Genomic DNA, 15,557 nt, shown 5'->3' on the forward strand with positions numbered 1-15,557 from the left:
AATGCTTCGTTAAGACATTTTTCATAAGCAATCGAAATTTGATTGACATTCGTTGAGTTATAAGAGAGTTACAGAACTATGTAAACAAAGCTTCAAGTAAAAATTCCAGTTTTAGACCTAATATGAATGATTCAAACGTAAGGAACTGTCTATTTATGCTTTAAATGAATAAGAAGATGGACAAATGATCTTGAAAAAGATTTTTACCGGTATATTGAACCTATGTAAACAAAACAAAAAAAAAACAGAACACGAGCCTTGTTTACATGACAAAAAAAATGTGAGCCCTGTACTTATGTGTCTTGCTTATAACTCTGACTCTCAAATTTCATTTGATCATTACAAATACATTCCTAAAGCATTGTTAATAAGAGAATTTGATCAAAATCGTGACAATGTCCATTTAAAATACGAGTACATGTTCCTATACCTAACGTAAATCAGTAGCCAGTGACATGTACATGTACCATATTTTTGCCTGAAATATTTTGGTACATGCATATTAATTATAAAGATCTCCTGACATTTATGTTAATGTGGTGACTTGAAACAAATCACCTGGTGCGACATTCTTCAATGATAAACACCATTAAACGAATTTTCTACGTGCTTTACATGTACATTAGAAGCAGAAACAAAGGATGCTTTTTCAGCTTTTTCATATAGGAATTTAATGTAACTCTTTTGCACATGTGGAAAAAAAAACAATACATTTGATTAATACATATAACGTAATATCATGATTATACAAAGCATTTGGTTTTTTTTTAATTATTGGTATACATAATCTATCAATACAAATGTATTTGCGAGATGTATACATGTACACAAATTAACTCAGTAAATGTAAATATCGGCGTATAATTCCCTAAGGATAAGAATCAATGTAATGGGTGCCAAATTCCGTTTATGACGTCGTAACACACCCCTTGAGGAGTGCATGTCTCAGGAAATAAAATCCAAAATGAATTAGGAATAAACCAAATTGTTCTGTGGCCGGAATTTTAAATTCTGCCAAAGACTCTTATCCCCTCTTTTCGGCTTATAGTAAAGGATTTGAATACAAATATGACAGCCCCAGTTGTTTTTACCCGGCATTAATTAACAACCTTTTTTATAAGCTCGTGGCAATGGTGAAGTGAAAGCATAACATTTATGAATTCTACACGATATGAAACGTTTTAAAGCCAGATTAATAATGTAATGTTAGACACATTTTCCTCCCGTATTATTTTTTATCCAAACATTCTTGACCTACATATAGACTTTGTAAATGGTCGTTTACCAGGGAAGAAATCAATATAAAAAAAAAGATCTCTCTATATACAGGTACATTTTTTCCATAGACATGGTTGAAACACAAAAAGCATTGAGCCCCTATTATATCCAAGACTACAAGCAACCTGTGAAGAAAAAAAAAACCTCTACAAATGTTAGCAATAAAACATGACAATGATCTGGCCTGATTGACAATCACCTGCAATAATTGCTTTCAAGAATCTTGAAAACGTCCCGAGTGGAGTTGAATGCCCGTTTCGCATTAAAAAAATTAACCTATAAACAATGAACAATCTACTGGCTTAAACTGTCTCACAAACTGTATTTTGCGGTCACAAATCGAGCACTTTATACCACGTCCTGAAGAGCACAGTTCGCAATGTGAACAGTTCCTGTACAAAGATAATACTTCTGTGAAAAAAAATTACATGTACCAAGTTCAAGCGAACGCGCCTTGCACAATCCTTACATTTCTAAATGCATTGATCACATGTAGTATCGCCAATTCAGGGCTTTAATAAAGATTATACACAGTCCAAGCACTTTTTAATGTTTGTTAGGGTCTTATCCTCATGTTCGGATAAAGAACCCTGCACCAGTGGGGGAACGTGGCGAGTTGGGGGAATAGCCATTTGCTACGACAGCCCCGTTGGTTTGATTGAAGTCAAGGGTTGATGGTACCGTCTTCCGGTGAGCCTGTACCCCGTGGTGGTGATGGTGGTGCACGACGTACGGTCGACCTGAAGCATGAACGGAATGTGGACGCTGGTAGACCTTCTCGATTGGCTTCTGAACGTTTGTTGAGATTCCTTTCTTCCTGTACACTACGGATCCTTTCGGGACGCCGGGGTCGAAATGAACATGTACCCCATTCGGAACTCCTCGTAGACTTCCCTGCACACTCCCACTGGTGCTTCCATAGCTACTGGTGCTGTACAAAGCGGTTCTTGGTCTTCCGGACCGACCTACTCCGCCGCGGAGTACTACGTCATCTTTCCAAGATTGGTACGTCGAGGTACTAGCGCGGAGCAATTCTGGTCCATCTGGTTGAGTCTCAGACTGTCTGAAGTAAGCTGGCAGTGTTGCAGCACGCTTTTCGGGTGCTGCTGTGGGTACCGTTTTTGACGACGCCTGTACCCCAAGGCTACGGTAGTCGGGAACGGACACGCGAACATTGGCGCCGTTTTCGTCTCTGTGGATTTGTCTTGGTTTGTCTTCATCGTCGTCATCGTCTTTAACAATGGCGTCGATCGGTTCTAACGCCTTGTTAACCCGTACCTCTGTTGTTTCTTGCTCAGTGGGAGGAGATTCGGTCTGAAATTCGATACCGCTTTTGTCATGGTATACTTCAGCGCTTATTCCTGTGGATTTCTCTAACATAAATTTTATTTCTCGAAGTTCATTCGATAAATAGTTCAACTCATGCTGAAATGACTGGTTTGATTCCGTCGTAGACGTTTCGGATACTTCGTCAGATACCCGCTCAGATCTCGGTGCTGCGGCTTGGATTCCGATATTGTTCAGGGTTTTACCCTTTCGGTAAACCTTTTCCAAAGTAACTTTCTCTCGCGGCGATGGTGGCGAGTTTTCCACACGGGCATGTACCACCATTTTCGTGTTTCTGTTTTCGTCAATTTTCGAGTGTCCGTTAACAACTGTCGTTTTCGTTTCAGCTGTCTTAACCACCCCATTCTGTTTCATTGTCGGTGTGTCTGCGTGCATGTTCACGATCGTCCTCAGTTGCCGCTTATCTTCCTCTTGTTGTTTCGATCGCAGCGTCCAATTTCCTTCGTTTGACCTCTTCAGTTCAATGTTATACCCTTCGACTGACGTCATCGACTTCCGGACGTCCTTGTAATACTGAATGAAAATTCCAGCGTCCAGGGCATTTTCGCATCGGTACGCGATGATCCGGTACTTGTGTCTGGGGTCCTTGGCAATCACCAACAGACACTGTGGGTTGTGTTGATTGACAGTCATAAAGTACAAGTCAGAGAACGGTATATGATCGATTAGCACCTTACCCTGGAGAAGGTTCGACACGAAAACACGGATCCCGTCCTTTGCCAAACACAGTTTCACGGGACTACCTTTCTTTCGGGCCACTAATTGTTGTATTTGTTTTATAACATTGTCCGCTAACACACTTTGACGCCATGTTCCAAGATACCAGGCTTTCTTCTTCATAGATTTTGTATCCATGTCTATTGTTTTAAAGATTCCTAACAGATGTGATACGATCCAGTTGGATAGTAGCAGCTGTTCTGGTCACAGACACTCAGATCACGAGAATGTCCCTTAATATCTGTCACCTCTTCTCAAGAGTCAAACTCTGTAAAAATATTTAGAAGATAAATGTATTATAATTATGCTCTTCTATTGAAAAAGACATCTTTTCATCACAGTAGTCTATGATCCAGCAAAAATAACACAACACTGGTTTTGAAATATTCACGGAAAACCGGTTCTGAATTAAATTTAGATCACACTTGGTGATTGACAGCTGAGATAGGGCCACCCTTCATTCCGGGAGATACAGAGTTCACCCTGGGCCACGGTTAGCTCATTTCGGCGAAATATGAAAGAAAACAGGAGACGGACCAAGTACTATGTCCAAGTGCAAACAACACTGTTGAAACAATCCAACAATAACTGCTCCTTTTCGAGCGGCCCAAAAGCAGCAAGACTGATCACCGCGTGTACCTGCTCACAACAAGCGATGCACTATTTTACGATCAATACTTGAAAACCTTTTTTTTTTTAAAGAATAATAAATCATAGGCCAGTCAAGCGAGAAAAAAGTCACTACTGTTCGTCAGTTTATGCAAGAAATGAAATTAACATTCAACCTTTGCTTTCCCTCTTACGCGGCTCTGACGAGGGCTCGCATGATTGGGTCCGGGGCTTTTACGTGGGTTCTTATTAAAATACCTGTCCCAGCTAAGGCGATTATTGTCAACAGAGAAATAAGTGGGTACGTGCTGCAGTCCAATCCGGCCTAGTGCTGAGAGCTTGTACAGTACAATGAAGACCATTTGTAACGTAAACAAACGAGTTAAATAAATACGGCTTTATATATTTTCAATTTTCAGAAAGGTGTTATGATTAACAGTATTTAAAAGTAAAAAAAAAAAATCCCGTTATATATAGAAGTAATGAGTACTATATAACTATACATTTACAGATAGAAACACCTTCAATTTTTAGGTATCGATGTTTGGTAAAACTTTTGTTTATTTTGCAATAAAAGAGAGGGCGGTCTATTTCAAACGACATTGTAAGAAATAACATTAGTTTCTGCTTGTAATAAGACTATAATTCAAAACCAGAAAATATTTTTTGGAAAAGTAAGTATAAGGTAAATATTTGGTGAACATGTTCAATGGCCAACATACCATTTTCTGAAAATAGTTTTACTCCATTATGAAAAGAAAACTATTTGCCCAAACACAATCTAAATAGTTCAAAATGGTACCCGGTATGTAGCAGTGCGTTTAATTTAGCTGCTACCTAGGAGAGAGTATAAAATTTCAACATGTTTACCAAAGTTAGTACCTAGCATCAAATTTGGTTTACTGAATATATAATTAACATATACTAGTTCTTTATTTTATTCAATAATCAAATGCATACCGTATATCCGGTAATTTTCGCGATGAACTAATTTTCGCTATTTTGCGATCTCTTTCAATTCGCAAAATATTTAATACGTAGAAATTATATCTTATATTATTTTCTAAGAGAAACTTTTAAAATCGCAAAAATGACTTGCGCAAATTAAAAATGCTACAAGTTTTCCCCATTTTTACAAATTTTGTGACAAGCGATAAAAACCGGATATACGGTATTTCATCTAAAATTCACCACTTTTCGACTCAACTACACGTTGACATTTTTCAACCCCGAAAAGGTTAAACAAACGTTACATGTATGTCTCATAAAGTTATACATCTTGTAAATAGCGGCAAGCACAGTCTATAAAATTCGTCACGCACTTCGTGTGTTAATGCAAGAAAATATTTCAATTTGTTGCCACCAGTGATGAAACTTTACAAATGGCAATATTGATCAAAACCGTACAAATATGGTTAAACTTTAATTTAATTTACCACAGCTTACAAGGCACAATCATAGTTCTTTTACAATTGGTCTTCTCTTTAATGGACATGTAGTTCAGAATTAGTTTCTATTTTTTAGAAATTCCAACGTTTTGTTCATGACATACTGCGAGTATGTCTGCAGATGCAAAATTTAAGTTAAGGTTCCTTGTACTCTACTATATGGGTCCAATATCTACTATCCATGAATGGGATATTCTAGTAATGTGGGATTTAAACAAATATGTCAAAATATACGTGCATGATTGTTGAAACCAAATATGTAAATTCCTGATTTCATGAGTACATATATAATCATGTTTCTGATATCAATATAACAAGCGTCGGATGAATATTTCTGTCCTAAATTCTCATATCTAAATGTTCACGCTTTCCAGCTTTTGTACTCTGTAACATTCCATAGTTGCTTCAATTTCACAGTGACAGTCAAAAAGTTCTTAAAAACGCGTTTGATTATGTATAGTTATATCTATAATGCATACACAATGGTTTAATGTTCACGTAGTAATATAAACATCGTGATGTTCTAAATTTCTACAACAAACAAACAGAAGTCGTACGATTTACAGAAAGCCTACGGTACCAACGTATATAGATATAAATTAAATATATTTATATTTAGAAGTCGAATTCTTATTTAAATATGTACTTTTAAATCCTATCTATTTATCGACAATCATACCGAAACTTTCCCAGTTGTTTGGATAAGAGTTAAAGATTCCGTCGGTTACCGTTATTACATAGTAATTCAGACACCATGTCCACGAATATATGTAATTGCAACGTCAAGTGTCTTAAATATATGTAATCAAATTTTGATATAGATTCCAGTCAGTGTATAGACCATAGAATTATGTCTTCAGAGTCATGCGAAAACAATTTCATTTTTAAAAAGAATTCTACGTGGGTTTTTACAAGGAAATGTGTTATGCTGAAGACTGAATAAAATTATAATTTTGTAACAACAGGACGACGTTGTTTGTCCAAACTGACAATATTCACGAGGAAATGCGCGATGTGCATACAGAATATCATTATGCATAATGCGAAGGCTTTCTTGGCCGACTGAAAGTATGTGATAATTAGTCTCCTGCTTTCGGTTTCGGAAATACTCATGTGACAAAGTTAATGTAATTATATATACCTGTGCCTGAATTAACATAATGAACATGTTTCGCGACTGGGATCAACTGGTATTTATATATATATACTCAACGTGAGAAAATATTTGGTCACAGAGTATTTAAAATTGGGGGAACTGGGTTGTAAATTAGGTTCAAATTCCAGTAGGTGTTCAAGACAAATCAACCATTTTAGATTAAATTTTATTTTTGTGCTGGCATGCATGATACAGTATACTCGCACTGGAGTAGTACCGACTTCCATTTAAAACAGAATTCTGAACATTTTAGGCAAAGAATATTTAGTAATGAATTCTAAATCTATTATTTCTCACACCATATAGAATACTTCGACGTCTGTTCAAATTGAACAATTATTTCAAGTGCAATTGTGTCTGCGCTTTGTTGCCAATATCAATGTATTGATATCTTTGGATATCGCACCTTTATTTACCTAAACAGAAAACCTCAGATATTCATAACTTTGTAAAGATGTCATAAAAAAGGCGTCAAGCCTTTTAAGGTAATCGTGTTTCAAAACATCAAAAGTATTTATGAGATCCGCCACCTTTTTATGAAAACGGTAGCTCAAGCAGTTACCCTTTTTATAGTACATGTACGTTTTGTTTCGTTCAAAACACCCGAACTTGCCTATTCGTGCTTAGTCCTGCATCAAATGCATACAAACCACGAATGAAATAATTGTCATGAGGTGTCACTCGCAATAGGTTGTTTTTAACTTGGTGTAGTCTCGGAATCTATCTCGTTACCATTATTATAATTGTGAAATCAAATCAGACAATGTCGCGTTGAACCTATGATTTGATTTAACAGATAAAAACTCAACCTATGGAGGACTATCTGTGTTGTAATCGGTGTTTTTAAACGATTTGTAGACATTTTAGTTGTGTGTATATTTTCTGTCATCTGTCAGTCAAGCTTAGGTAGATTGCGAGAACCTCCCTGGTGTAAAGGACGACAGGGTACTATAGAAATAAAAGCTTCTTACATATCAAGATCTGGAGTAGAAAGCTAGTAGAAATGCTCTTTGTTTGCAGATTGTATCGAAGTGGGTCAACTAATCATACATAAACTGACGAATCTCTACAATGCATTAAGTTTGGCACGAAAACTTGTTTTATTTGTTGAGATTCTCAACAGAACACAAGTTGTTCCCTGCCCCCCCCCCCCCCCCCCCAAAAAAAAAAAAAAACCCCAACAAAAACAACCTTCGGTAAATACTTCAACACTTGGAAAAATTATGGTTAAAAATATGTATTGGGCTAATTTTAAATGGGGGTAGGAAGTTAAATGAAAGAAGAGTTCATTTATACAAGTCACAATAATTGACCTTTGAATGCTAAGGAGATGGGCGTTTTAGACATGTACTAAAGATGTACCCAATTTTATATGTGCGATGTGCCTCCAGATAATGATGGTCTATAAAAGCCCTAGACTGCGTCTACGCAAATTACATCTTTTGAAATTGTTAGCTCACTTCTCTATCGTCTTCAAGTTTAGAGAAGGCTAAAATTATTTCCTGCTATTTCAATTATTCGATATATTATTTTTGCAATTTAGTTTTTTTTTCTTCAGGGTTGTGTTAGTAGAATTTTTAAAATAGTTTTCAGTGCATGTGTTTTAAATAGAATTGCGAATTCTGACACGTATTCCGATGAACGGTTCAATGCTTAGGGGTATTGCTCAAGTATTATCTAAAATTTTACTTTCGATGTCTGATATTTGATCCAGAACATCCTAAATGGGGAAGAAGAGGATATATCACAAACAATTCCATTGATTTATGGCCAATTTCTTCCATTTAATTTCAAAAACGAAAAATATCGCACGTAAATGGTGCACATCAAAAAGTTTCAAAAATAAAAGACTATTTACGACACACGCTTCCTATAATATATTTAAAGTGAATATATACGTGCCACTACTCAAGTTATTATACAAGCAGTGTAGTTTATTCTGAATATGCTTTGTCATTCAATAAGCAGATAGCTGGCATTCTTTCCTACTTAATGCTTGTAAGGAAAATCATTCACTTCAAAATATGTGTCTTACTTTTGATGGAGCTCATTTGATAAACAGTAAATTATACACTTTTTTTTTCATTTGTTTGACCTACCTCCAAAAAGCTGACACTGTATAGCCACTTGGTTTAATGGGTTAATGTTGAAGGTATGCTGATGAAATCTCTCTAGATTTTTAGGAGTTAATAGTATTGAATTAACGACCCTCGGTTTTCACACAAAAGACTCAGAGCGAGGGCACTTAGGTTTCAAACCAGTTTTTAAGAATTCGAAAAAACATGTGGGCGCAGATTTAGCTTTCAATAGAGGGTGTTGCATCAAAAATTAAAAGTGAATAAATTAGAAATGACATATTAAACTGATACTTCAATTTTAGAGAACGCTTGTGGACTTCATGGTTTTCTTGTCAAAGGAATTCTTAAAAATTTATTCCAATAGCTTGAATGGGATTTTGTTTGCCTGAACTTGTCGGATAAACATCATTTTGTTCGATTCCGGATTCGACACTTTCGATCCCAAACTAGTTTTCCGGAAAAAAAACACCCCTGGTATCATTTTTCTAAGATGCAATTCTCCCCTTAATATGACAATATAATTCTTTTTTGTGCGTCATGTAAGATTTCGGTTTTTGATGAAATGAAATTTACAAACTAGTAAAATATTTTATTAAGTGAACGCTTAAAAGAAATTCACAGTAGTAAATACAATCATATGTTTGTAACATGCAATTCAACAACAATTTGTTTAAAGATCGCACAAAGGATAAAGTATATCTATCTATACTACTATATTAAAATAATAGACTCGAATTTTTAGTCTTTAATACCGAGAAATCGGAAGAATACTGTCTTTTGTTTTATATATTTTAAACATCATTGATACTTGAAGATTACCAATTTGTTTTTAATTTTTCTCAGTTAAGCTTCGCTAATAAATAATCAACGAAAATTCCTCAAAAAATCCCGGAAATCACCTGGATTTTTTGGCTTTTACAATCTTGCGCTTGCGCAATACATTCACGCTAACGGGATCTTTAATTATGTTTCCACAATATCACATCTGCATGAATAAACTCAGAAATGATTATACAAATACGGGTAAATTTTCATTCGACTTTTGCTATATATTCTGTTCATTTACATTCATGATTTCTTATGAGAGAAAGTATAAAATAATAAATATACATTTCAACTAAGTACTTACAAATGTACTTTCATCTTCGTGATGACAAAACATATTTGATAACATGCAAAAAAGTTACAGTATATTTGTTAGGAGAGTGAAGATAGAATATGTTTTATCGTAAAAATGAATAATGTCCTACAGACCCAGTTTTACAAAGAAAATACGTGTACGTTGGCGAAAAGGTGTTGAATTCTTCCATTCTATGGATTAAAATTTTTAGTTGAAAGGTATTTACAGTCTCAAAAAGGTTTGTTGTGATGTATTTGACTGTTATTTTCAAGGCAACTCCAGTCGTTCCGGAGCGATTCTGCAATTTTCTGCTACATTACGGGTATAAGGGAGGGCCTTTCCCGAGACACAGTTAGGTTATTCAAACTAAGGAAAGTGTAGTGAAATTAATAGCATTATTGTAGGCTTGTAGCTTTGCTATGTCAATGACAATAATAAGTTGTGTCGATGTACCTATTTCGTAAATGTCTGATATGCAATGTCAACCCGTGCACGCACGGATCAAAGTCTAGTATATTTCATTGGACAATGCCCATCAAATGATCAAATAATCAGACCTTTAAACATCATACAGAGATAAAACTTTCTTTACATTGGAAAAAAAAAATCATATATGCGATATTTACTATACTATCACTCGGTATGAAACATGTTTTGAAGCCTTGTGTATTCATATATATGTGCTTTAGATAAATAATGTCATTAAGAAAATAAAATACCATAAAACTGTCGTTAATTTTGCCACAAGAATTTATTCCGAACACGCTTACTTCACAAATACGGTCTAAATTATATTGGGATGGATAATTTACGTAAAATTTGACGTAGATAATTTTGTTAAAAGAGAATTTCACGGCAAGGCGCAGCTATTCAGGTTTTTGTGGGTTCTTAGGTGAACCCTAATTTATCTAATCAAGTGGTCAGCACTGCAGTTTTAATTGGTAAAGCCTTATATTCTCAAGCGTGTCTTAAAAAGGTCTCTGAGATTAGTTCGGCCCATGAAGTGCCCAACAAAATAATATTTTAGATGGTAAGAATATTAGACATGAGGACATTATTGAGGAAATACGGGTGGAGATGAATAGTCCATGGCTTATGAAAACCAACAAACCAAACAAAACATCTGTACCACAACACTAACAAGGGTCCAAGAAGGAAAAGGAAGAGGAAATGCCGACCTAAAAACTGTTTAACGAGATCTGAAAGACATGAGACTGACAAGGGGTAATGGTAATCCCATGACAGAGAAGCGTGGAAATCCCATGTCCCTGCTATACGTAAAATAATTTATTAATAAATTACAGAGTTGTGAAGATCTATAACAATAAAGAGGGATTGACTATAGCTAGCTACAATGCAAAAGAAACATGCAAAGTTTAATTCGTAAATACAAGTATTTTAAGTAAAGTATTCGGATTATCTTTCAATCTTGCCCACGAGCATTAAAAATATTTGTGATGCAAGGATTAACACACAAATACACCCACAATTCGCGTTGCTTTATCACGTCTAGAACAAGTTCCGCGAGAAAATAATGAGGAGTTCATGTATATAGTTAAGTAAAGTTTAATCCTTTGTATATCTTTTTGTCTTGAAACAGTGTAGCAGTTTAATTGTCCATGTCAATGTAAACTTCCTTTACAGCGGGGAAGGCTCTTGAAGTGAGGACAGGTTTTACTGTGCTAGTACATAATGTAATTGATGCACCATGCACCCTACGAAAGGTTGAACTGATGTAAGGTCATCCTGGTGGTAGTGTGGTGATCGTGTTGGGGTGGGGGTGGGTGGGATTGTTAGTGCCAAAATTTAAATGAATAGCTCTAGAGCACCATCATAAAAGAGGCGGCAGATCAAGTTATTTAACTGTTTTAATTTATTTGTTTGTTTCCCCCTTCGGGAATTCAAACTTTCAATAATATGAGACCAAAGAATAAGTCAGTAAGGGGATCAGATTCAGACCTTCGTCTGGCGTCAATGACCTGGGAGCAGGTTAAACAACATCGTCTGTGAGACCTCGGACCTACATGTACAAGGCCGAAGCCAAGAACAGACACATTATTGAAAACGGACCAACACTCCGCGCAAATATAACCTTATTCTGGTCTGTCTGACCATCGCAAAAGGATGTCTGTCCATCAAAACCAAAACTCCTGACAGATTGAAACTTTTGTACAATGTCAGACGGAAACGAAACCTACAGATGTAAACGATACAGACGGAAATGAAAAATGCAAGTGAAAACAACATTTATACCGACGGTAAACAGATTTTAGGGACGGAAAAGGAACATACACAGGCAGAAAAAAAATATAGACCAGTTCTGAGACTCTACACTCATGCAATGTTAATAACTGCCCTCAGCTACTGTAGTGTATTTTAGCAAATCAATCGTGCACTACCAATCCGTAATTCAAGAGACTGTGTATGATTTGAAGTCTTCTGTAAAGTGTCATGCTGCAAATTGTGAACTTACCGGGTGGCAGTATATAGAAAATTTACAAATTGTCCGGTTGTAAATTTTGTATTTACTGCTACCCAGTAGGTTCAAAATTTACGACATGACAGATGATATAATCATGCGTGTTAATTTGTTAGTTTATCGTTTTCGACATTTAGTCATTGAATTGAATGTATCAGCTGCATTGGGTGGTCGTCTTTTAACACCCTTTTTCACTTCTTTTAAACGCAAACACTGAGCCTATTATGAGGAATTTTAACCAACGATCGATCGAAATCAAAGCTAGGCCGCTAAATGAAAATAATGAAAGGAACTAGAACTTTATATATTTAACGACAGCTACTTCACCAATAAATGCTATTTAACCTTTCACCATTAAAAAAATATCACAGAAAATATCTTGAAACACAATTAAATGGACAAAATATGTCCTAGAAATGACATGTCAAGTTTATGACCCGAATAAAATGTTAAGATAAGTTAGGAATATGTTATAAACTCTTTTCCTTAATACTTAACTTATTTTTAGATTGCATGTCGGAGAGCTATTTATGTGTAATTAAACCTCTACCTCTCGATAGATATGTCAATGTCCGTGAAAACTCATGTTAGATTGAAACTTGATAAACCTCTTATATGTTTAGTTTCCAGATAAGTTAACTTAATCCCGATTTTATTATTTCCCTCTCAAGGACACATACTTCGAAGCTAATTTGTGTTGAAATGAATATTCTACGTTAAGAGATATCTTATTTTTGCTTGAGACTGGACTATAAAATTGCAGATTTTAATCTCGAGTTTTTATGAAACCGAGGAACGACTATGAAGATTTTTGTTATTGTAATTTATAGTTAAAACCGACATCTTTATAACAAACCCGAATCAACAAGTCCGGTGAATATGAACAAAATTACTTTTATGGGAACTTAACGAAGCCCATTAAGAAAATATATAGCCCAATATTTTTTTTCTGAAAACTTGATAATCAAAGATGAAAATGTGAATATTTGCCCGATAAAAGGGTTCATAAGTTCATGGCATTAATGGTTGCAATGTATTTTCTGGCCTTTGTCACGGTTCGTCAGGGACAGTATGGCTAGCCTATTGAGCTCATGTGCAGTTTGTCTACCCGGACAATACAAATATGCAAACAAGGTTACAATTTAAAGTGGAATTTCAAGGTTAAAATCCTGGACAAAATACTTAAACTCGCTAATAAAATATAAAAGAAATTCTTGAAAAGTATTTGGTATTTCAGCGAAAACCAGCCGTAAATAGAGTTTAATCTGAAAGTGTTCAAGTAGTTAATGTACATATATGAAAAACAAAAGAGTTTTTGGGTGTATCATATCTAATCCCACTTGTTGCCAAAACCGTCGCCACAAAAAATAGGTCTAGACTTTCAAAACGATATTCTACCCTGATAAATATCAGAAAAGGCTGCGATATTTTAGGTATTTTTTTAGTTATTGGCCAAGACCTTGTAATTTTGGGTTCTTGTATTACATTACAAACTTTAATATGGACGAAAATACTGCAACGAAGCAGTGTCAATGTCTTAAAGGAATTATTTAAAATTCAAATTGGAACAATTGAAGGTACACTGGTTGCCAACCAATATGTTTTATAAATTGTCACTTGACTATCAAAAACAGTCCTTCAATTGAGGGTTCAGAGGTCGTTTCAAACCCATAGTAGTGTTTATGATTTAAAAAAAAAAACGGGTACAAAATACTCTTTTCACATGGTATACCCTAATGTATTAGGAATATGACTAATGGATCTGTTATTGTTCATCCAAAAATACCATTGTGCCATCGTATAGAATATAAACAAATAAAGCATAATTATGTTTAAAAAAATTTAAAAGCTATTGAAAATTTATTTACCTTAACACTTTAAGTTTCCTCGATTACAATATGTTGATACCTTTAAAATATGATAGCAAAACACTTCGTAAAGAGCAACCTTATGGGGTTATATCTTTGCTTGCATCTGAAATTGTTCAAGCATATGCACTGCCACAAATTTCAATGAAAGCTTTTACATGGCTTCAAGAATCCACTTATCATCACGTGACCAATGTATTAGATGGCAAAGTATTTCAGTCTATTGTGCATTGTAATTAGAACATGTCCATGGATTGTACAGTTTAGAGCTGGGAAATGCATGCCATTTTAATTTAGATGAAGACTTACGGCTGGTAATTAGTCATAGAGCTATTAAATATCTTACTAACATTTTTCTTTAATTGATTGTGTCAATGTTAAAAAACAAACAAGAATATGTTCGGGGCTGATGAAACTTGATGGTTTAACCAAAAGTTACGTAACACTGGGGAAAAAGGGAAATAAGAATATTTAATCAGCTAAAAACGCCGTAAATCACACTTTCATCAAAGCAGGAATAAACCTCAGAAAATTATAATACCAAATTAGACTTCGCCCATCTCTTTGACTCTTGGAGAAAAAACTTCACCATCGTATGACATTACGTAATAAAGTTAAGTCATGGTCATTTATCTCTTAACAAAAAATAATGTAATACTGGCGTTTATGCACACTGCCTAAATATGCCAGCTTATCAATATCTGATTAATATTCTTTGATGATCCGGTGGAGAAAAAAAAAATCAAAATTACAACTGCACAATGTGACTTGGACCTCGAGCAAAATACGAATGAAAAATCGACGACAGCCATCAGAACTGTGTTCAATGTGCCAACTTTTTTGCCAAACCCATTTCAGAGAATTACTGCATATGGAATGACGAATGAGTGTTGTAAAATATACTTACAAAAACTGTGGCTATTTTCTCCCCCTTCCACTTATAAATTCACGGTAAATGTCACATCTTACACCTGAAAAGAGGACCAAACCGTCGTTTAAATGTTTACGTTTTAATGTCTAGTCAACCGTGAAGAATGCCAAAAGCCTGTATCAGCTGATTAGTATTAGCGGGAGATCTGGTCCGATCGGAATGGTGATTAAAACGATTTCACAGTCCTAGAAAAGAAGTGTTTATACTTCACGTGTTATCGCTGGTCCGATTCAATGATTGATATTTTCTCTGTACCGATTGATGCCATCTACATGTATTTCAATCAGAAAAAATGCGACTATTGACAATTATATAGAGGAGAAATCGGTCTGGTGACTTTAATTTTGTTTTGACCAAATCAGAAGAAGTTATGCAATGAAGCCTTGGTGATTTCTATAGGCATCTCGTATGTCTAATTAGCCAGGGTCCAAAACAATACAGGTTATCTATGCCGTGTATTGATTTTATTACATAATTTAAGATGTTTCAAAATTGGTGTATTTCTACCTCCAATTTCAAATGAGAT

General features: G+C 35.2%; 1 protein-coding gene across 1 annotated transcript; it reads right to left on the bottom strand.

Annotated features, from left to right (window-relative positions):
- Positions 1-645: 645 nt before the first annotated feature.
- Positions 646-15,144, bottom strand: LOC128188347 (uncharacterized). Its single transcript, XM_052859333.1, has 2 exons — positions 15,008-15,144; positions 646-3,610 (listed from the first exon to the last, which is right to left on the bottom strand). Exon 2 carries the CDS (start codon positions 3,478-3,480, stop codon positions 1,849-1,851), a length of 1,632 nt encoding a protein of 543 aa, XP_052715293.1. The 5' UTR covers positions 3,481-3,610; positions 15,008-15,144; the 3' UTR covers positions 646-1,848.
- Between the last annotated feature and the right edge of the window lie 413 nt (positions 15,145-15,557).

Source organism: Crassostrea angulata, chromosome 6 (genome assembly GCF_025612915.1).
Source record: "Crassostrea angulata isolate pt1a10 chromosome 6, ASM2561291v2, whole genome shotgun sequence".
In the NCBI taxonomy this organism is placed as follows: Eukaryota; Metazoa; Mollusca; class Bivalvia; order Ostreida; family Ostreidae; genus Magallana; species Magallana angulata.